This window comes from Ambystoma mexicanum, chromosome 8, assembly GCF_040938575.1.
Source record: "Ambystoma mexicanum isolate Mex_15411 chromosome 8, UKY_AmexF1_1, whole genome shotgun sequence".
Classification (NCBI taxonomy): Eukaryota; Metazoa; Chordata; class Amphibia; order Caudata; family Ambystomatidae; genus Ambystoma; species Ambystoma mexicanum.
This window is the reverse complement of record NC_090929.1, coordinates 595,376,040-595,400,453: the sequence shown is the minus strand read 5'-3', so window position 1 is coordinate 595,400,453 and position 24,414 is coordinate 595,376,040. Positions and strand designations below refer to the sequence as shown.

General features: G+C 43.9%; 1 protein-coding gene across 6 annotated transcripts in view; it reads left to right on the top strand.

The window, feature by feature from the left end:
• Positions 1–24,414, top strand: part of PLEKHG5 (pleckstrin homology and RhoGEF domain containing G5) — a 1,536,154-nt gene that overhangs the window by 974,101 nt on the left and 537,639 nt on the right. For all 6 annotated transcript variants that reach the window (XM_069610302.1, XM_069610307.1, XM_069610303.1 and 3 more), the window contains one exon: positions 7,184–7,313. In XM_069610302.1, the coding sequence (XP_069466403.1) occupies positions 7,184–7,313 (130 nt within the window). The remainder of the gene's footprint in view (positions 1–7,183; positions 7,314–24,414) is intronic.

Here is a 24,414-nt window from a genome sequence, read left to right as displayed (position 1 = left end):
CTCTATTGGGAAGGCAAGGCGTTACCTACACTGCATGCTCAGTGCCTATGTAGCCCTCCTGATGTTTCACACTACAATTTCTTCACCATGGTCTATCCTGGCTAGGGATCATGGGAGTTGAAGCCCAGCACATCTGGAGATCCACATAATCACACGGCCTACAGGTCCGGAAGGTGAGGGGTCATGATTGTGCATTGCCCTGTGACCTACACAAAGGGTTTTGAACTTTATACGGTCTTCCGGTGGAAGCCAGTAAAGATGGTTCAGCAGAGGTGAAATAGGTTTCTAACAATCGGAAATTGTCAATCGTGGCACAGCATTTTGAAACCCCTGGAGCTTTTTATTACATATAAAGGAGGGCAAACCATAAGAACAATTCTTGATTTATACAACCTGATTCACGGGATAATCTAGAGCACGGGTTTACAACCTTTGACTCCACATGTTTTGGACTACAATTCCCATGGTCCCTTGACATTGACTATGGTGGCCAGGCATGATGGGGGGGGGGTAGTCCAAAACATCTGGAGAGCCAAAGGTTGTATACCCCGGATCTAGAAAGAGGCCACAGTCCAGGTAAAAACATCAATATATTTCCACAAAGGATGACTGCTGGGGAGGGCAGAAGGATTCAGGCCAAAGTGATGAGGGTTCTATATATGGAGTGTCAGCACTGAGACGTCAGTTATTTGTGGATACAATTTTGGATAATTGTTACTAAGTTACTTTAAAATATACTCAAGGACAGCTTGAGCAGTACATGTATAGTGTGTGAATACTTTATCCACATGGGTAATGCTATTTAACAAAAACTTGAAATCCATGATTGATGGAAACGTCCACGTACAAGTGAATTGTACATTTTTGTCCAATTGCATGATACCCTTTTAATTTTTAAACATTTAAAATAAAACCTTATAGGTTACATATATTTCTATGATCCCATAGAGGGCGCTTTGGGTGCTGTTTCCAAAGCACCTACCCTTTAGCCTTGTGTTTGTCATTACAACTAATCTATGGCATTACAAGACCATGCCAAACTGCTATGGATTATGGGGGGAAGTCTACAAAATGTTATCTAAGGAGGTACAAAAAAATACAAAATAACGTGTTACATTGTACTGGTATGGTCTATTAATACCATCTCAGCGCTGTGCTAACAAAGTCTTGGCCTCGTGTTGTATTGTCATGTTAGCAGAAAACATCAACGTCTTTGCAGGACTACAGTAGGCCAAGGTTGCCTGTTATTTATCTCCTGTGGTTTGCGCAGCGGTTGCAGGTCGCTTCTCGGATATTTTAGAATACTCCTAGTCCCTGTGGTGCTGGAGAGGAGGATTAAAATGAGAACATTGAGAGGCAGCGAAAATGGGGTAGAGGACTGGTGAATTTCAAAGGGAGAATCACGGTGGTGAGAGAAGTAGAAGGTTGGGGTGTAATTGACATTAACTGTGTTTGGGAATGTGTATGAAGTAGCATTAGACACAGCTAGAAGACATTTTAAGCATAATGGTTGAGGGATAATGGACGCAGTTTTAAAGTTGGCATCTTATGTGCGAATTAGATCTTCACACACTATGAGGTAGCTCCCCATTTCCCAGGGGCTGCTCCTGCTTCCTGAGTGATGCCGATACCCACAGGCTGTTTAGAACGTCTACTTAAAAGGTCTTTAAGTAGAGTTATGGTTGCAGTGAAAAACCTAAAAAATGGCTAGTAACAGAGCAATAACTCTGGGTTTCTCTCTCTGCACCATGCTCCTGGCCACCCTTTGTCCTTCGGGCCCAGGTACCTGCTCACCCTCCTGCACGGTCTCCGAGCCACCCCTCGCACTGGGATCTGTATCTGTACCCATACAGTCCCCCATTTTTCTTCTGCACTTATCAGATATACCCTATCTGACAAATCATGCACTTGCCTCTGCCTGTATTTATTTTATTGCATTTATTTATTGCACTTACTATTTATTCTGTTCTCTCCTTTGTGCCACACGTGCCACTGCTCCCCCCTACCGCGCTCTTTGCCCCTTTTTCCATTTTCCATGCACTTGCACGTTCTTAATGCCACTGGGCCTAGTAAGATCGTTGTTTTTATTCTCCCTGTTCCCCTCCCTTTGCTTGGTCACGCTCTGAAACACCTGTGTATGAGCACAAAATAAATAAAATATCATATCATATATATATCGGCTATCATGCACAGCCCATGTTGTCCCATATGGCATCACAGATGACATTCCCAGTGACCTCACCACTGGCATAAAACAAATCAACATGGCCGCACATCAGGAATACTAGGCAAAGAGCATACCCTGCCACTTTGCCCCATGTAGCACACATATGCACATGCTCTTACAGGGCATGGCCTAGATCTTTGGACAACCTGATATATGGCATCGCCAATGTGTTAACACCCTGATTGAAAGTGGATATTGGGATTGTGCTTGTCTAAGTAAATCTTGATGTCCCTGGATAGTGGGATTGTGCTTGGGACATGCAAATCTTGTTGTCACTGGATAGTGGGATTGTGGTTATGCTATGCAAATCCAGTGGAATTGTGCTTAGACTATGCAACTCTCAATGACAGTTAATAGTGGAATTGTGCTTAGGACTTGCAAATCTTGATGACACTGATAGTGGGATTGTGTTTCGGCCATGCAAATCTTATTGTCATTGGATAGTGGGTTTGTGCTTTGGCTATGCAAGTCTTGATGTCACTGGATACTGGGTTTGTGCTTTGGCTATGAAAATCTTGACATCACTGGATAGTGGGACTGTCCTTAGGCTATGCAAGTCTCCATGAAAACTGGTAGCAGGATTGTGCTTGGGCTATGCACATCTCAATGAAAGTGGATTGTAGGATTGTGTTTAGGCTATGCAAATATTGATGTCACTGGATAGCGGGATTGTGCCTGGGCTCTGCAAATCTCAATGATAATGGATAGTGGGATTGTGTTTATACTATGCAAATCTCAAAGAACTTGGATAGTGGGATTGTGCTCAGGCTATGTAAATTATATTCGGTCTGTCCTTAATCCATACACAGCGGGCACGGCAGGTAGGACCACTATGTCTAGGGCATGACCAAATAGCATGTCCAGGGAGCATTGCAAGTAGGATCTCTCTGTCTGGAGTATAGCTGAAGCTCTCTGTGAAGTTACAAGTGATGGCAACAGCTCTACATGGGTGGGTGGGTTAGTCATGGCATGGGGACCTCCATCGCAAAAACGTTGGAACCCCTCTAATTTCTGCAAATTTCATATTTAAAGTGCAAATGTAGTAAAGGTACAATTGAAGTTCAAACACCTTTAATAACATGTGCTCAACAAACCTCTTGCGGGAAGAACACACGCAGCACACCCTTGAAAGGGTAAGCATGCATGTGCAGGCCACCGAATGTATCTACCCCTGTCCCCTCCCAACTTGAAGTTGATAGAAGCTGGAGGCCTGGATTTATTTTTAAATATTCATGAGCCAGGCAGAATTGTCCTCCCCAGAGATGTGTGGCACAGCAGTGTGCAGTAGATCCAAAGGCTTAATGCAGCCAGACCTAAATATTTTAGTGCTCTTTGAAAGTGGTGCTGTTTGAAAGGTTTCTCTTGGTAGGTGTGGTAAACCTCTCTGCACTCATGATAATCATTGAACAGACTTCCCTTAAAGATATCACAGTCTGTATTGCTTTTAAGTTGTATAGTTGAAACTTAAGTGCCTTGGCAATTTGTAAATTAAGCACCATTTCAAAATCTGTTTTCCTTCAGGGTTAAGCAGTGTGTGCTCGTTTTCCAGCCATGATGGGCATTCCTGCAGTGTAAGATTGGGTCCATACTGCAGATCCTATGAAGAGGCTTCTAGCACATGACCTTGGCCATCCATAAGTCCTGGGTGCGGGCATGGTTTCTCTCTGATCGTCCATGGAGGATCCTGACCTGACTCCCCCTTACCACGGTTTCCCCAGGGCGGAAATATGGTGGACCCACTCTGAACCTAGAGATTTCTATGAAAAAGTTATTGGCAACGATGGATTCGTGTAATCGGTCATTAATATTGCATCCATTTTGAAAGTGTCTGTTTTGCCTTAAGTCGATGAATTCCTTTGTCATGTGCAACACCTTTAAATGTGAGAATTGGAAGATAACATCAGTAATGTTCGTCAAAGGGATTAAAGTTAGAAAAAGCGCACATCCTAGATGATAACATGCTCAGTTTGTCTAGTCGCCTATTTCAAAACCCAATGTGGTTTTCACTGGCATGACTCTGATTTTGACCCACGATCATAAAACGCACAGGCTTCGGGATATCTGGTAACCAACCAACCAATCAAAGTGTGAGTTTCATAACAGAGAGCCACAAAAATAACGAACATTAAAAATATGAAAAATAATGTTTAACGTAACATTCAGCGTAAAAAGTCCTATCCTTATTCGTTCTGCATAAAGCTTTGATCCGCTCGTGGGATTATAGGATGGAATGGGCACAGTCCAGCAGTCGGGTAATCGCTCAAACAGCAGTGGTCGTATCCATCATGGTTTTCGTTTACCTCTACAAATCCAGTCTACATGTGTCGTATATGGCCGTCAATTTCCAAAGTAAGGTGCATTCCAGTCGCGGATAGCACTAGAAAAACACTTCTACTAGAAAAGTTGGTAACATGCACAGGTTTGTTTTAACATCACTTGCACAATCTAATTATGAAACAATTGATAATGATCAGCACTTTTAAGACTTTTGCTATGCAACATGCTCATCAGTGCATAAGGGGAGGAGCACTAATACTCGACATTCATTAATTTTAAGAGTATCTGTGGGTATCACACGTCTTCTTGATTTTTCTAATATTGTTATTATCAGTCAATTAGATGGAGTTCTCAAGATGAATCTTTGAAATCGGTATCCCGTGTTTTAAAATACCTTATTTTGAAAGTTTACATTTTGGTTGTGCACTTTTGGTTGAATCTACCAATTACATACACAGGGAAGGAGAACATGTGGCGGGGGAAGCAGGGGAGCGTCCCCATATCAAAAACCACTGGTTGAATTCAAGTCGACCAGACTGCAGACTTTGAAAGGAAAGCCTTTCAAACCATGTAGAACCTGTAAAATCAGAAGTGTTGTCTGCATATATCATAGACGGGAGCAATCTGAGGAAGTGTAGAATTAACTGGATGCTCAGCCATTTTCAGCCTACATTGCCTAACCATTTATTTTAAAATCTTGTCTTAATAATTCCACACTACAAAATAAGAACTTGACCGTAGGTGCAACCGCCAAACCTTCTCTCCTTTGTATGGAGTGAGGCTACTTGGTGTTTCTAGAGTGCTGGGTAGCCTCTCCTGCTGAACCAAGACTCTAAGGGAGATGTGCGGCCTGCCACCATCCTCTTCTCCATCCTACTATTGCAGAGTGCCTCCAGTCTTATCACATTGAAAGACTTGTATATAGGCGCGTTATAAATGCCATATCATATGCTCCTATCATTGCCTTATGTTGCAGATGTTTTGCAAGCTCAAGCAGGACTATTTCCATTGCAAATGAGCAATACCATCCCTTTTTGAATATGCACAAATAACTCATGGGGCTCCTCAATAACATTTTCTCAATTTTTCTTCAAAAATGTATTTTTCCCTAATTCACTTTTCTTGCATACTCCCACTTAACTCCTTCAAAAAGGCTTTAGGACCTACAGTAGTGATGCTGTCCCCTTCAACTTTGCCATTGTGGCACTAAAGTGAATTGGTCTACAGGATTTTCTGCTTGCCTCCAAAAACACCCACGGCAAAACGCTACAATCGTCATCCAATTCTATTGCATTCCTCCCATTATGATCAACAAGTTTTAGCACAAACGAACGGATAATGGAGTATAGATCTGAAATACGAGTAACTCACACAGTGACTGTCACAAAACATGTATAGGACTGTCACTGTCCAGAAGCAAGCTCTCCCTAGGACGACCGGTGGTGTGCCGCCTATCTCATAGGGATAGCGAGAAATCTTTCCCTCATCTATAAGCAACATGGACAATAGTCGCCAACAAATAAAAAAACACCAGTTTGGGTATAAGTGGAGAAAGGTAACATTAGATAATCTCTCTGTTTTGTTTTTTGCATGGAAGGTACTTCTCGTAGGAATTTACTCTATACAGTTTTAATCACCAATCAAGACTAGACTTATCCAATCAACAAAACCTAATACTGTGTCGTTAAAACATCTGACGAAAACAGATGAAGTGGAAGGCCCTAGTAGCAAAGAGCCCTACTAAGGCAACTTATTGATCTTGGCGTGTCAGTTTCACTCAGAACATCGACTTGGTCATGAGGGGGCTTATAACCCTATGGTCGACCGGTTTCGATGACCACTCTCATTGGGGTCATCTTATTCAGGACCAGGTGGTTTATCTTGGGCGTCGCTCCATGAAAGGTCCGCTGTGATGGATCAGGCGGTGCCTCCGTCTTCAGTGCTCTATCAATTAATGTGGCTCTGGGAGGTGGCTGTCATCTGCCGAGCGTTGCGCGCAGAACTATATAGTATATTCCGCACGTGCTATCTTCAGCATGCTTCAGATTGACTGTGTGCGCATTAAAGTCGGGCCGGCTGTTACTCTTTCGTACGGTATTGAAGGCCACTTATCAGGGCTTATAGAAGGAGCTGCATATACCCACTCAGTGGAGGTGGAACAATGAAGTGAGAAGTGAAATCGGATTTGGTGGTGGCCTGGTGAAGAAACTCCTGAGTCGACCATGTCGCTATTACAGCGAGCAAACTTTCCAAAGTGTGCAATCTGCCATATTTCATCTTGCGGTGTCTAAGTGCTTCTTGGCACAACTTGGTCCTTCCATTCGTTTAAAATGTTCTGCTGCATAAAGCCACCGTTTGCCTTTGAACCTCCTCTTTCTTTCTATGTGCTTGAAACGGGGGCGCTAACCTATTTTATTTTTAATAATCTGTCTGCTTTTTAGGTTTAGTAATTAATTGATGCAATGTTTGTTGATATGGGTGTCTATTAGGGTTGTCTAAATGTTACATTTGTGAATAATTGTTTTTCTTTTAAACCTACCTCGAAGGTTGCGATGGTGTGAACATTGTCATTTTTCTTGAACCATAAATCCTCTTGCTTGAGTTCTAGTTTTTCAGTCCAGCACAGGATATTGTGGCTGTGGCCTGACTGTGTGTGTGTGGTTTTTGTCCCCTTCTCAGGTGTGCCACCATGCAGACTGCCAGCAGCTGAATCGCCAGAGCCCGCTGAACTTGTGCGAGTCATGTGACAGCAAGTTCCACAGCACCATGCACTTTGACAGGCACATCCGCTTTGACTTGCCGCCACAAGGTAAGCGGGACATCCTGCAGCATGTGCATCTAAGCACCCCATTATCCATTGAACATCTGCTGGCCTGGGTAGTTACAAAAGTCGTGCCGTCGGGTGCCTTTCTCATCCATCCCTTCATCCCTTGATGCTGCCAACTGTAAAGAATGTCCTAAAATGCCCCTGTTAAGCTACCTCCGCACGGTGCGGCCCACCATAATTGAGCGCTTTCTCAGAGGATTTAGGAGTTTTCTTACACTTTTTGGCCTATTTCTTTAATACCACTGTTGTGCTCTTTTGACTTCAATTATTATCGCCGGGAACACATTGCTTTTTTTATGGCGCCCATTAGGCCATCTGTTTTCAAAACCGCCAACCAGAACTTTCCACATTTGTAAAAAATGTGGTGAATGAAGTCGAATGCGAGTGGTTTCCCGAATTCATTTTGCTTTGTTAAAAAAAAAAAAAAGTGCTAACTAGTAATAAAAAGTTCCAACCAAGTTCATTTGAAAATCCCCGTTTTAGAAACCACTGTAAGTTCTCAATACAGCCTCCTTTGACTGATTTATTTACTTATTTTTATTCCTTTGATTTGCATTTGATTATACGCCCAAACGCTGGGGTGTCACTGCGTAGGTTACAAGAATACCTTTACTGGTTACGATACAGCTTACAGTGCAGGAACATGGATAGAAAATGATCAATATAAACCTTTGATAATGTACAATGGTACAGGCACTGATACTGGTTCCCTGAAACATGTCTAGGAGTTAGAATTTGTTAAAGAGCCAGGTCTTTAAGAATTTCTTGAAGTGCATGTGGGAAGGTTCATTGATTATGTTGGGTGGGAGTGCGATTGTTTGCACTCCTCCAGTGATTCTCCATGACATGGTCTTGCAATAGTTCTATGAATATGAATTTTATGTAGTCAGTATTAGAGGTCATTAAAACATGGCTCTTCATGATAATGGTAAAGTTGTGATATTGTTTGTAGAGTACTCTGACTATACATGTGTTACGCTGCATTGCTAAATTGGACACACTGAAATTCATGACACCATTTGGGTGGCCTTCTTTACCTGGATGCCTACATCTAGGCTGAATTTGACATAGGTTTGGCACGTTGCAAGGGAGCCGACTTATACATTTCCGGGGGGGGGGCCAAATACAGGAAGGGACATCACTGGCAGTTATAGGACCACACATTTGCACTTAGTCACCAACTTAGTGCAACGGCCGTGGGGGGGTGGAGGCGCGCGCTGCGCAGAACAGTGGAAACATTGGCTAGCATGTACTGCATATACTAAAGTCAAGTAAGAAGGAATTTAAGCCTTCGTGTTGCATTCCAGTAGTCCATCACTGCCCCTACTCCACCCCTCTATAATCATCCAGGTTGTAGGAGCCCTCAAAAGGCAGAGCAACACAACTAGGTTCGGAGAACGAAATGCCGTCCCATCCTGTGAGTGTGTCAAATGTCAGAGCAAAGACTGTGTGTGTGCCTCCTACCATGGAGCACAATCTCACTAATTTGGTGCAAATCTCGCAAGTGGGAGCAAGGGAATCCCTTGTGTGTGTGTGGGCTGCAGAGCCTGGATCACATGCTCACTTCTTCATTGTGACACTCTGGCCAAGGCTCTTTGGACAAGCATTCAGGATGGGTCTCACACCTATAAACAGTGTGATATATTGAGTGGGCACCTCACTCCTTGGTGCATAGTGTCAACCGTTGCTGGTTATCTCACAACTGAATGTATAGTTTCACTCTTGGTCATCTGAGTGACCCCATGTATATTAATGGAGTCAGTCTCCCATCTGGGAAGACAATTATATTTATATTAAAACACACTGAATTGTCACTCCAGTTTTCTTGATCTATAGATCCATACCATATTCATTCAATGTGTGTGCAGGGGTGATAACTTGTGTCTGAGAGAGTTCATTCTTTCATTCAGGAGAGATAAAGGGGTAACAACCCCCTGTATGAGGGATCAGACATGTTTTGCTGATTCTGCTATCCGACAGGCTCAAACCTTCTATCCCCTGCCCCATCACAGCAACGTGCTCGCCTTGGAAGCAAGACGACACAGAGCAACACAAGTTCGATACCTCGGTCCGTGTAACAGAGGTTCACTCCCTCGGTCCTTGCAACACAGGTTCGCTCCCTCAGTACGCACAACACAGGTTCGCTCCCTCAGTCCGCGCTTAGAAACCTCTGGGTAGTACACGCATTATAAATAACCAATTAAAATAAAAAGAAATACATCTGTTGAGAAGTGCTGGGGCCTTGTCAATAAGAGTGTAGCAGCTCAACTGAGAAGTGCTGATGTTGCCCCATCAAAAGTATAGCAGCCCCACTAAGATGAACTAGCATTGCCTCAACAAAAGCATAGTATTATCCCTGGAAGATTCAACAATTATAGAAGCCCTGTTACACCAGTACTATCCCATCAGGAGTATAGCGAGCTAAGTGAGGAGTACCAGCATTGCCCCATTTCAAATATGGCAGCTCTACTAGAAAGTGCTGGCTCATACGCCTCCGCTCCCCGCCCATAGCATTCACCCTCACCATGTGCACACTCGGAGACATGCAGTCTCATTTGCCCTCTCCCTGCCCCTGCCCCCTCCCTCGCTTTGCATCTGTGCCTCCATTTATAAAAATCCTTCTGGGTTGGGTGTACCTCTACATCTGTTCACCCCTCTTGCCAAGAGGGGTGCACAGATGTACAAATACACCAAACCCAAAATGATTTTTAGAAATTGAGGGACAGACTTGTTTTGCATGTGTGCCTCCATTTCTAACAATCGTTTTGGGTTGGGTGTACCTAAACATCTGTGCAAACCGGTGCACAGATGTAGAAGTATACCAAACCCAAAACTATTTTTAGAAATTGAGGGACAGATGCAAAGCAAGAGCCTCTTGCTTTGCATCTGTCCCACAATTTCTAAACATCGTTTTTCCCCGGCTTTTACCCGGGCCGCCAGAGAGAGAGACAGTATGGATGGAACAAAGGGCCCCGCAGCTCCCCCCCATACTCCGCGCCCCTGGCACGTTGCATTATTTGTTTCATTCCAAGGTGGCCCTTTAATGGTGGTCTGATTTCCCCCCTGACCCCCCAAACGGGTATTGCCTCCTCCAAAACTGGATTTGCAACCCTCCCCCTCAGCCCCCCTCCTGCGTCCCCCCCCCCCCCCCCGATTTCTTGATATTGTAGGCCAGGATCTTTATTACGTTCCTCTTCGTAACTCTATTTACAATTGTTGTTAAAACAGATAAGGGATCTTTTTGGCATGTTTACCAATGTCAATCTGCTGGCTCTTTGTATTCAGAGGTAAAGGGCGCTATCTCGGTCGCAAGGTCTATTGCATGCTGCTTCTATTGATCTCACTTCTGCTTATGACCTGTAATTTAGCCCATAGATTTGGTTTGCTCACATGAAGTGTGGCATTGCCCTTGCTCTGTTATCTGGAGTTTTTACATGAAAATATGCGTACAGGTTCGTCTGAGTATGGACGGTATGCTTACGCAGGCTATTCCAACGTTTAGAGGATTTAAGCCGGGGTGTATGCTTGCACCAACCCCGTTTCATTTATATTTGGCTGATTTTGATGAATGTTTTGCTATCTTTCCCCCTAAATTATCAGCCAGTTTTATACTATGCTTGGCCAATGGCAGCAATCTTGTGACTTGGCGGGCATTGGTTTACAGCGCTTTCTGAATATGTTACAACGTTTGGTGGATGTTCGTGAACTGGACAAAACAAAGTGCAAACACATTTCACCAGACCGTTTTCTCTCCGAAAAACATGTTATGCTTGCGGGCTTAATTAAATGGAAACTTACATTTGTGAATGTGCTTTTGCGTGTTTGCTGCCACGTGGAAAGGGTACATGGTGAACTATGCAGCATGAACATTAGAGTTCCAAAGGAAAATAACAAAATGTCAAGGTATTTAACAATTTCGAAGTTGTATTGTAGATCACACCATGTCTGATGATACAACAACCTGTCCTTTGGTTGTTATTACAAGTAAAAACAGTGTAAATGGCACTTTTCATGTTACATGGGACAGAATGTATCTCGTGCTGCATTTTACACCGTGAACTTAAATGACTCAAAATGTATATGCACTGCAGAAACTACTATTACACTAACCCACTGCCAGGATGCTGGGAGGATAGCTCATTGGCAAGGTGTTCGCCTTGGAAGCAAGACGACACAAAGCAACACAGGTTCGATCCCCGGGTCTGCGCTTAAGCGTGTTATAATTACGCAACTAAGACAAACAAATAAACATTACGAAAAAAAAACAATTCCTGTAACAGCGCCTCAATGCCTGTGGGCTGTGTTCGCGCTTTAAAAAGCAACACAGGTTCGATCCCCGGGTCTGCGCTTAAGCGTGTTATAATTACGCAACTAAGACAAACAAATAAACAATTACGAAAAAAACAATTCCTGTAACAGCGCCTCAATGCCTGTGGGCTGTGTTCGCGCTTTAAAAATGCAAATAAATAAATAAAATAAATGCTCAGGCCACACTAAAATACCACTTCCATCAATAAAACCATATAGGCAGTATTCCACCATTGCATCGCAGGCCCATTTCTTCAAACAGTCCATTATGTTGAATTTGCATTAACACATTTTGCTGCAATGTCGATGGGGGAGGGGGGGTTGGATTAGGGAATATGGGGGAACTCCGATGGGTCTCTCCCAAATTGATTTGATTTGAAATATGTTAAAAGAAATTTGATGTAATGTGCTTCGAAGAAATCTTCTTGCGCAAATCACATATATACAGAAGAATAGCAGCGTGTACTCAAGACAAAGGCCTAGTTGCAAAGCTGCAAGAAATGCACTTCAAAGTAGAAGACCATGATTTGGGGCTTTTGGAAGGTCAACCTATCACACTTTTTTTTTTAGTTTTTTTTTAACTCTTTATTTTAAAATGTATATACAAAACCATAAAATCACATACAACAGGACACTCCAGAAGATAATAATTCCAAATTCATGAAAACAGTATACTAAACAGCTATATACATTACAAGATAAACCACCATGCAAATCCCAACAACTCATATCCACCCCCATACTCCCCTATATCCACATGTACAACATCAAGTCTAATAAAGCTGAAGAAATTTACCCCAGATCTTTTTAAATAAACTCATCTTCCCTCCTCTTTTGTAAAGTGACTTTTCCATAGCTGCTAACTCTTCCATCTCAATCACCCACGTCTCAACATTCAAAGTCAAAACAGACTTCCAATTTCACAAAACAATTTTCTTACCAATCATTGCCCCACGAAACAACCACTTCTTCTGACCTAAGGTAAGTTCCTCTAGAGACTCATCATCACCCAATATCACCATTTTGAAGTCCAAGGCAGGTAAACCCTGAATCACTTCACCACATATTCGACCAACCTCATTCCAGAACAATCTTACCAACCAACAGTCCCACAACATATGCTCCAACGTACCTTTTGTATGAATACATCTCCAACAATCCGAATTCTCCGATATCCCCCTACTCACCAATCTCTCCGGCATCCAAAAAACCCGATTAAGAATCTATATCTGTCTCGACCTCTCCGTAAGCCCCAAAGAACACAACTTAACATTTCCACACATCCGGTGCCACGTATCCTCTGAAATTTCCAAGCCTATCCTCCTACCCCACTCCTCCCTTAAGCAGTCATTACCACTGTAATGCGACACAATCTCCTTATACAGACCACCTTCCTTCCCAGTTGTCTTCCTAGTAAACAAACTCAGATCAATTTTCCTCTCAAAATCCACAACCCCAATCGCCTTTTTTAACTTCACATAATCAGAGATCTTAAAATTGTCAATGACAAAGCGCCGTTGCAATTCCCTTGCTGTCATCCAAGCACCGTCTTTAAACAAATCAGCCACCCACTGCACCCCACCCAAAAACCAATCCACCCAGAAAACCTTTTTACCATTAATCCTAATAGCAGGATTAAGCCACAACGATGCACCAGGTTCTCTAAACGCGTCCACCTTCAAACATTAGCAAATACCTTTCCATGAACATCTCAAATTCTCAACCAACGGATCTTTTCCACAATTCTTTCTTGAAACTGAAGTCAAAACCGCACGTGGAGTCAGTGGTCCAACAAAGCTAGTCTCAGCCTCGACCCACACATCTCGTTGCTCATCCACAAATGGTACCAAAAAATCTGACATGAAGGCCAAGTGGTAAGCCCTGAAATTAGGAATCCCTAAACCACCCTCATTTAAAGGTAGTTGCAATTTCCACAACTTTAATTTTGGTGGCTTCTTATCCCACAAAAATTCTTGAATCATCCTGTCCAAATCCTTCCAAAACGAAGATCACACTTAAGATAGCTTGAAACTCAACAGTTCCTGTGTCTGGTTGATCATTGGGTACTGTGGCGAAGCAGAAGGAGGAGATGACTCCGGAATGACATGTTAAATGTGTTTAATGAAAACTAAAAGAGACCAGCCTCGCTGACCCTATAGTTATGAGGGATTTTCCTACCTATAAAGTAAACCAAGGCTGCTCATCAGTCATCAACAAAAAAAGGCAGTCCTCAGTCCGTAACCTACCTTCTATCTAGCCCTACCACTAAATTCAAATAACCTAAAAGTAGCCCAGGTGATGGCTTTCTCACTCAAGCTTTTCTCGGGCCAATGTTCAGAGGATCTCACTATGGAGATATATTTCACAAATATTTCAAAACAAAAAGGGACCCGCTCTCCTATTCAACTCTTCAGGAGAAGTAGAAAGTCTCTCTTTAAATTACATGTCTCTAGTCCTTAAGATGTAGGAATCATTTCCACCTTTTCTTTAGGCTTTATTTCTTGATCCATTTGCTTGGACCCTCCAGGTTCCCCTCTTGGGATTTTTCCCAATTTATCTCTTTGGGGGTTATATCATGACCTTGGTCGAATCCTCCAGATTCTCTTCTTTTTGGGGTTTCCCAAATGTCTTTTTTCTCTCTTGGACCTTCCCAGACCCCTTTTACTTTTTTCGTTTCCTGAGCATTGTGCTGGCTTCAGTATTTCTATTACATATTCATGTCTTAGGTTTCAAAGGTTCTGTGGCCCTCTTTCTCTCTGTTCGTGGGGTTTTGCTCACCCCACTCCACCCTGGGCAACCCTAGTACTTCCTGGTTTTTTGGATGTGCTCCATCAGGGTGACTTCCTAGCGGTGTTGGAGATGTTCTTCTAATTTCTCAGCATTCTTGGCCCGTGAGCATCTGCTTCTCAAATGCTGCCCAGCACGGCAGACTCCTTGCTTCTTGTATTCAGAACAGAGGATTCTTTACCTCAGTTCCTCGGTTATACCACCAAATAGGATGGTGCGTCCTTTCGCCGTCTCTGGTTCAGTGGTGTCACCTCTCTGTGCCGGCCTTGCAGCGTCTTTGCTTCTTTGCTTCTCTTCCACACTACGCCAGGCTCTGCAGTCTAGCGTGGCTCCACTCCTCCAGGATGTCAGTATGCTAGTCTCACCTCTGCGTAGGATTCTCTCATCTCCATGCACAATTCTTTTTCTGTATATTCACTCTTGCGTACATCAAAGTGGTGTGTTGCTGTATGTTCACAGCTGAGTTCAACTGGTTTCAGGCATTACCTTGATCCAATAATAGAAAACTGCTGTCAGTCTTGGCTGCAGGCCATATAGTCGTAACATTAGTTTCTTCTATTCCCATATAGGCGGACATTGTATTCTTTAGATGGCAGCCTCCAGGCTGCAACAGTACCCAGAGAGATCAGCAGCCCCACCGCCAGCACCAGCGCCCGATCCACGGGATGCATGGGCCTGTGGAGCAAATCCTGACATGGGTTGCAGAGAGCATCACAACACCGGCCGCCCAGCACCAGAGGATGTGGCAAAGGGATGTGCAGCACCATGGGATTCTACGGCAACTAAAACACCAGCAGAACTTCAGCAGACTGTCTGCTGGAGCCCATGCAAATAGGAAGACCACTAGCCCACCAGGGAATTTCTAATTATTAAATGAAGGCCTCCATTAAGGCATTTACCTCAATAAACAACCAGGGATTATGTTATATTAAAAGGCCTTATGGGAGGAATTCACATTCAACATCCGTGGACCCCATCACGGTCCATGTTTTGAAATGGGGCAGGGCTTGCACGCCTTTTGGAGTTTCCCATAGCCAGGCTCTCAAACCCCTAGAAGCTAGGTAAGTTATTGGAAGGAGTCTGTAGAGCATATGAGTAGTGGTAGAGTAGGAGCAGCAGAGTGGTGTTGGTGGTATTGGCAGAGATAGTAGTAGTGGAGAGTGGAGGTAGTGGGAGTGGCAGAGTAGCGAGTGAGGAAGAGGAAGTAAGTAGTAGTGGGAGTAAAGGATAATATTGGCAGTGGAATAGGTTGTAGAGAGCGTTAGTGAGTAGAAGAAGCAGTAGAGCATTAGTAGGCAGCAGCGGGCGATAGCGAGGGTGAAGTACAGAGTAGAAATAGTAGGAGCAACAGAATACGAAGAGTGACAGTGAGTGGGAGAAGAGGAGTAACTATCAGTGTCGAGTTAATCGGAGATTACAACAAAGGAATATCAAGAGGCAAGTAGAGTGGGAGGAAAGAGGCAAGAGAAGATAAGAGGTAGAGGCGTAGTTGGAGGTACAAGCGAGGTTTAGAAAAGAAGTAACATCAAAGGGTAGAGTGGGAAAGGCAGAGTGCGAGGTCAGAGGGATAGTAACGTGGTGGGAGAACATCTTAAGAATCCAGTGTAGTGAAGGGTCAGGTAAGAACTTGTGTGGAGGAGAACAAGCGACACCGGGTGAAAGAAGTCACCACCCCTAACTCCCTATACTACTAAGAAGGGTAGGTCAGGCAAAGTCTAGAATATCCCTGAGGGAGTTAGGTAGCGACTGCCTTAGGGAAACATCAACAGAATTTACATGGCTGACAGAGATAGGTGGCCCCACTGGCGACAAACTAACATCCCTGTTAGGGATGCCTGGGCTCGGGAGCGGGTAAACCATCAGGAAGTAGAGATCAGGGGACAGCCCTAGCACCAAACTTCCCGGAAAGCTTGATATGCCCTGGAGACCATTTTAATATCCGTCAGCCAATACGTCTTATATTTTGCAATAAAGACCCTTCTACGTGCTATCAGAGTCAGTGGTTACGTGTGGCGTTTTACCCTGTCATGGTGGCTTCCCGTGTGTTGTAGGTTAGGCAACTACATATAATTCCTTGCTTTATTTAAAATAAAACCAAATATTTATATTAAAATAGCATGTTTAATTGCCCCATATTGTGGGGTGGGAGTGTCACGATGGGGGTATAAGATTGGGGATATTTCTTCATAAGAAAAAGGCAACCAAGGTAAACATGCCATGTACATTTTGTAACTAAGACACTTTCTTGAAACAGCACCTCGATGCCTCCGTGCTGCTAGGCGCTTTACAAATCTAAAAATAAATAAATAAATGAATATATTCCAAAGATACTTCGTGTACCGGAATCCCCCTAGGAAATGTAGTGTTCTTGTTTCAGTTCAAACTCTTGTCCTCCCCACTTGAAATTCTTTCAGGGTAGGCTTGTTTCAGATGTGTGCAAAAACCATCCATACTTTTTTCAGAAACGTTAAAAGTGAAATATCCCATTAAATGGATTACTCCAGTTTTGCGGGTTGAATAAGAAACCCAGGCAACCTACAGCAGTGCACCTTGCAAACATTTAACAGCTTTTATAGAAGAGGTTGGTCAACAACTGCAGTGTTAGCTAGAATAGAGATCATCCCCACTAAGGCCCTCTTCCCCCAGTTTCCAGCTTTCTCCCAGGTCTGACATGGCCTTTGTCAAGCTGTGGCACGATGCAGGGAGCACCCGGACATATGGCATGTCTGAATGCCAGCTCTTCTATCCCCTTCTCTTCGTCGGGAAGCTCAGTGACTGAGAACTTCAGTAGCTAAGGCTGTTTCTGAGTTACACTCAGGCAGTAGGCATTGAGGTGGGTCAGTCAGCCCCTGGCGTACAGAATTTAGAGACTCTTGTCACTTTCTATTTTTAATGTTTATTTGACCCCATTGTTTTATCAGATCACAATTGATGGTACGTGCTGGACCTTTCTACCATTACAACCTATACATAACTCTATATGTTCATAGACCGTGTAGAAATCTGTCTTCAAAAATGTAATACCAGCGTTTAACAGGCGCCCAATTGGATTAGGCAAGAACCTAAATAAGTCAAAAATGGAGATGAGCATCCTGGCTGCGGAGACAGTTAGATGGCCATTAGAGGACAAGATGGAGTTCCTGCATATCTTTGGAGAAACTATCACTCATTGAGATAACCTTAAATGCAGGGGCGTCCTGATGCTTGTCCTGGGTTTAAAAAGGAGGGTATGTTCACTAACCTACACCTCTAAACCTTTCCCTTCCATAATATGCTGATATCCCATGTGTGAAGCTCATTATAGCACGACTGTATTCTGGAAACCAGAGTCCAGACCTTTGTGTGAAACTAAAGCTGCATTATTCATAGGATTATGCAGATTATCTCCCAGAACAACCGACCCTAACAAGGGTCCTACCTTAGACCCTCTATTACCACTCCCATGAAGTTCCTATCAAGCCACAAGACATTTTACAAAGCTTGGTTCAGGGTTTTACTCCCAGAGGAGCCATGGTTCAAAACCCACTTTACTTAAAAATGCCCATAGCTCCGTCCAGCTTCCCTGTCTACAGAACCTGGCGATTCCTTGCAGTTTGTGACCTAGGGGAGGAAGCGGAAGGGCTCTGCCCTTGTGTTTCCCTGGGCATGGTTTTAACATGCCCAAGCTCACAATGACAATGACGCCTTGGCACTGGGGAGGGCTTAAAGGTCTGGCCCCTGCCGAGCCAAAGACGGTGCTCATGTCCATACACAGTTGGCACAAGGGACTCTGAGTCTACTGTGGTGGTGGTGGTGTAACATAACGGGGAATCAGAAAAACAAAATGAAGGACATTGTGCTCATTTTCAAAAAGTTGTAAATAAGGCAAATTCACATTTCTGAAATACGACCCTTCCTGAATGTTATTAAATGGGCTTCCGTATGTATGTGCTACTCAGATCACTGTTTCTCTTGGCTGTGAGTTCACTTCTGTTCTTCGCCCATCCTCCCCACTTTGGTTGGCTAGCTGGGGCATGGGGGGATGCCCCGAGTGCCTGCTCTTTGGATGCAATGGTGTTCATGTTTGTTGGCTCGTGAGTGACATGGACGCTTCCCTCACTGCCCCAAGTCATGTGAAAAAGCCTTACCGTGGCTTAAAATGCTGTGCAAAATGTGTTGCACCGTTGTTATTACGTTAAAATGCATTCATATTGTGGCAACTCACCAGCGTAGTAGTTTGCGTGCCTAGACTTGTCCGTGGAGTGGCATACTGTGTCGCCACCAGAGGTATCTATACCGTAGACTGCATGATGAAGGAACATCCATGAGGATGATACGAGGATGGGAAAGCGGGAACTAGATGCTGCGTACGCAAGGTGGGAGGGATGCAGTGGTGGAAGCATGTCTTGTGATAGCATGCACGCATGTCAGTCCTCTTGGGTGGACCGAGGTTCTGCAAAAGGGAGGAGGTGGATGTCCCGGATACGTCCTAAAGTGCTCTCATAATTGGGTTATATTTCCAAGGCAGATTTGGGGAATTTTAAGTTGGCACCCCTTTTTTAAATTTCTTTTTTGTTTTAAACATGGGCTGCAGCAACCTTTACCATGGCATTTTAGCTGTGGTAAATTGACCCACTACCAAAAGACTGCTTGATGCAGGGGATTTGACAAATCTTTAGAGATCACCAGATAAATAAGCAAGCAAGATAAGTCTGACTGTTATTATGGAGCTGTGAAGAGTTGGATGGTGTGATATTGTCACCAGCTCCTTAGACATAGTTTCCAAGTCATGCGATGGGATGCGAGCGTCACAGAGAGTCCATCTTGGTTCAGGAGATTGCCTGCATGGGTTAATACGTGAGGAAGTAAAAAAGGTCTATACGTTACATAGTATGGAATTAACTCTCTTCCCAAATCATCTTCCAATCCCAAGCTTCATGGGAGACTCTACATGTCAAACACCATTTGCAGAATGATGCCAAACTCCCTTTCTGGAAAGTGGGATGGGCAATCTACGGCCCCCATTCCGAGTACTGTGCGCCAAGCTCGTATGACCCATGGTGCCTTGCTGGAGATTGACACATGTCCCCTTAGTGAGCATCTTGCAACATGCCATTAATCATTTCTAAGGACCTTGACCTTTAAATATTATCTAGAGGACCTCAAGTGCCATGTTGGATGCCACACATAACATTGCAGTGTCTAAAACATTTGAACAGAATCATTGCAAGGAGGCAAAAATACAGATCTTCGCCCAAGTGGAGCTCAGAATGAAGCGCAGAAAAAGCTAATATTTTAGACGTAAACAAATAGGTAGGTAGGGGTCCCTGTGTTAAGTGACTACTTATACACAATGCCACTGCCAAGGTGTCTTCCCAATTTTTCAGGAGTCTGAAAGACTTGTGTTGAATTATCTTATGTGGAATGTGTGCGGCTCTCCTCTGCCACTTTCACTATCTTGTGGCAGTGAATTGCGTTTTAGCCACTCCTGGGTACTGTCAATGGTACTGTCAATAGAAGTATAACCCAGAAAAGTACACAATGTGTGACCCTGAGTGTGCACACTTCTCGTGCAGCACTAACCTGAAATACCTGTATGTTGCTTCCTTCTTCTCATCTATGGCCATGGTCTGTTGATTGTCCATGTAACACCGACTGTGTGCATGTCTATGTCCACGTGCACATGTCGCTGGTGTGGATGTACTGGTTGGTGAGACTGTCATCTGAAACCAGACGTGCATCGTTCCAATGTCATCCAACTCACAAAACATCTGGCAGAAACCGGCGAATGCCACTTGCTCCAGTGCCACCTGGGAATGTTCACAAGTTCATACAACATGTTCATCAGATTCAAGTGGACAGAGACTCATGATATGTGGGTCACCCCGATAGCAATCTGACTCTCAATGAAAATTGGGATATATGTCAGACAGAGAAGAGTCATCCACTGAGGGCTGACTTGCACAGATGGGAGCATATCCCCTACAGCCCCTTTGCCATGCGCGCCAGGGCATGCTTACTCCCATCACTCTACAGATGTAAACCAGTGAGGTGGATGGTACAATGTGGTGCCTTTCCCCCCCCCACCACCATTCTTTGATCTGCAGGACGGAAGACCTTGACAATTGCAGAAAGAAGAAAAGTTTAATTTGCAACATTGTTTCAGGGTGAATGCAACAGAAAGTCCTGCTCAGATCGCAAGGCATATGTTCTGCGGGAAGCAGGGGAGTTGCTAGGTCTGGAAAAGACCCGGTGCTAAGCTGATGTCGGAACTGTTGGGACTGGGGGCTAGCTAGTCTTTTGGCTGTAGCTCCTGAGATTCTATCCGGGGCTACAACCAAAAGATCAGGGGCTATAACCCCCTTGCCCCCCCCCTAGCAATGCCCCTGGCAGGAAGTAGTAATTGTCTGATGTCCCTTTAAGAATGCAATAGATACCAAGCCTATTTGTCCTAATGGTACAATTGCTTTTCATTATAAATGTGACGTGAAGCAGTCAGTAAGCCCTTTCTGCATACTGCATGAAGATCTGAAATCATTAAGAATTCCCTCTAAACGATGTTCTGCCGCAGTGGGAGAACGGGTGCCGCCCTTTGCATAAGTGGGCCGAAGAAGATTGTTGGCCACCATAATTGTGGTGAATGGTTGAGACATGTCTTCCGAGCGTTACCGCGCCCTTCCACCTACAGATCTGGGAAGGGGTGTCTGAATCACTTCTGCTCTCAGTGCAAAGTGCAAACTTTGTCGGTGTCTGCTGAATTCATTCGTTTAAACCAACTCGGCAAACACTCACTGCTCTCAGCCACTCAAAACAAGCAATGGCAAAGCCTATAGGTCTGGCTTTATAAATGTAGAGGATACCATTTATTTTGTAACGCCCCTGCAGGGCAAAAAAGGCCTACCCTCTACCTTGCACTAGCAGATCGTTGGGCTTTGTCATACGAAATGTTTGCCCTGGAATTGAATTCTCAACTTCTCAGGCCTGCCAGATGCCCAAACTCGTTTGCCCCACTCCCTTAGTTGTTGGTTAAGTTCTCTGACCAAGCCCTTTCACTCCTGCTTCCGAAGCCTGGTAGATAATTTTCGCAGACAGATTTCACTTATTTTTTTATTTTTTTTGTTATCGGATCAGCCACGGCAGCTTTCTCCCTGTAAACCTTGTAATAATTTCACACAGGATCAGTGGTCGAAGTGGCCGGGAGCGGTGCACCTCTTATTGTTCCTCTACTTTTAATTTAAAAAAGAAAGCCCTCCAGAATGGTTTCGTTTTAAAATTAAAGTGTAGGAAGAAGTTGAAACGTGCACTTCAGTGCACTGCACTGAACAGTCCCTTAAACAGCAGGTGTGTTTGGGGGTTTGGAATGCGCATAGGAGGGGGGCGTCCCAATGGGTTTTGTGGGGAGTGGAGGCAGCATACCTGCCTACACTCCAGAATGAAAAACCCAGAGATCTAGGTCACCAGAATGCCCCGCCACACCTTTGCATGGTCACGCCCACACCTTGCAATACATTTAAGTTTGTTGTAGGTGTTTCATAAACTAACAGGTTTGTAATAAGCACCAAACGTGCAAACCTTAATAAAGGATCCACCACAAATATATATATATATATATATATATATATATATATATATATATATATATATATATACATATATATATATATATATATATATTCAAATGTGAACGTGTATGCAAACTGAGTGCATTAGCAACGTGATAATGAAATGTCTCGAACACCCCACAATAGCTTATTTATTTATTTTTTTTATCCACAAGTGCCATAGCACACGTTTGCCATAGCGGAGGCCATAATGTCTGCCCTTCATTACAGTTAACTCGCTTTGAAGGCAAACATGAGCGCTTTTGGGAGGGGGGAGGTCGGCAAAGAAACATTCACTCCCATCAGATGTGCCATTAGGAAGCGCCGGCGGACACAGAGTTACTTGCCGGTAGTGCATGCATGGAAGGAAAGGGATCAAAGCACACAAATCTAGTGGAGAGGCAGGGACGGCCGCAAAACCCAAAGACGCCACGCTCTTCCCCGGAAAAGAGCGTACAATCCCAGAGTCTCCGGGTAAAACCCGGAGGATAGGCAGGTATGGGAGGCAGGCCAGCAGGGAATATAGTTCCACTACCTCTTTTTTACACTTTGACTACTGCACAGGATGGAACACTGAGGGGTGAGCAGTGGTATGAAGGAAAAAAAAACACGGGCACCCTAACTTAGAGATTGTTCACAAATAGTGATATAGTTAACATGCTTTTCCAAAGCAGAATGAATTGTTAAGTACGATACGCTTGCAAGAGATATTGGATGCTCCATAAATAAGTGATACACTGTCCGCCACACAACAGCTTTTTTTAACCTTTATCTCTAGCTTGTAAAAATGAGCTCTGATTACGTAATAGTTGAGCATTAGCTAACATAGATTATTCCCTGCTGCAGCTCAATTCTGGCTCACCGTGGCGATGCACACTGAACAGGAGAATTATCATTCTGTTGAAACACAAGTAAACGAAAGCATTGCTCGCTATGCCCTGTCGTTTCAAGATGGCGGCCGTGAAAAGAGGACGAAGTGGCCCAATGAAAGGCACTCTGCATCACGCATTAACGGATTGTTATGGACTGGAGCCTCATTATTCCATTCGGTAGCCACACTGTAATGCAGCACAACACTGGAGCCAATTTCTTCCTTACATTTGCATATTTTCACTGACTTTATAGGTAACTTCACCACTAGCGCAATTCACGTCACTGCAAAGAAACATTGAAAATGCGATTGTATACCGGTTAAAAACATTTCCGGTCAAAGAGGCACGGAACCAACAGGAGCTTTTAAAAGCAACAGTTGATAACTCTCTCCAAAACGTACACAGTTGAACTAGTTTCTACAAAATGGCTGCCATCGTAAACTGAGACGTCACCATAATGCCCTCTTTCTGCAGTACAGAGCAGCCGATTGGCACCAGGACCCCTCTGCATACTGTTGGGTGAGCTCTAGTGCAGAGCTAAAGATATTTCTAGACGGACCTAAAAATGATATGTTAAGAACACTGCGTAATTTCCTTTGCTATTTCACAATTGTAGGCCAGATTCCTCCTGCAGTGTGCAACGGAGCCACCAAAAGGTATCGCACTAGTTGCAACACGCAGCAGTCCACGTGAAGAATGTTTTTATCCCTCCAGAAAACAGTACTTTTGAAAGGTGTTTGTTTGAACTCCACCTTGTAGCATAAATCAATAGTACTCTGAGTCAGAGAGTAGTAAAAAAAACCCTGCTTGAAGCACATTGTGAAGATTCCACATTGCATTTCTATATTTCTCAGAAAAATCATAGTATCCAGAGTACAAAAAGTAGAGTGAACGTGAACCAGACCCTAGGGAAAAGCAGAGCTTCCGCGAGAGGGTGGCGTCCTTGGCAGGGCAGGTGAGTACTCTGGCCAGGCTTTTCCAGGTGCGATCGCCTGCCTCGGTTTTATCGGCCTCTCATAGAAATATTGGCACAGACAGCCTCTGAACAATGAGACCGTGGCCCTCCTTCCACATAGGGTGGCAATGCTACCGCCTGTAGTAAATTCCAAATATTGCAGGAGGAAAACTATCTCCAATTAAAGATTGAGGGTGGTGGGGAGTGAATATGCCCGACTTCAAAATCTGCTTTAAAAAATGATAGTTTAGTTTATTTATTTGTAAGGCGTTCCAAGCCCGGAGGCATCTGGGCGCATTTCTTACATAGACAAGTTGCAGACTGTGCCACAGTGGCACAGTTAAAGTTAGCACAATTCACAGAATATACATTGTTCATGGGATATCATTTACAGATTAGCAGAATGATGTTACTTAGTTACTTTTTTTTTTACATTTTTACATATCGTTATTTATAAAGCTGTCGCAAATAGAGGTCATGAGGCAAAGGGTGTCTAATGTTCCTGAGCAAGGAGCCAGATTTCGCATTTTAGTTCTTTAAGGTATGGGTAGCGTATTCCATAATTTGGCTGCTAGAACGGG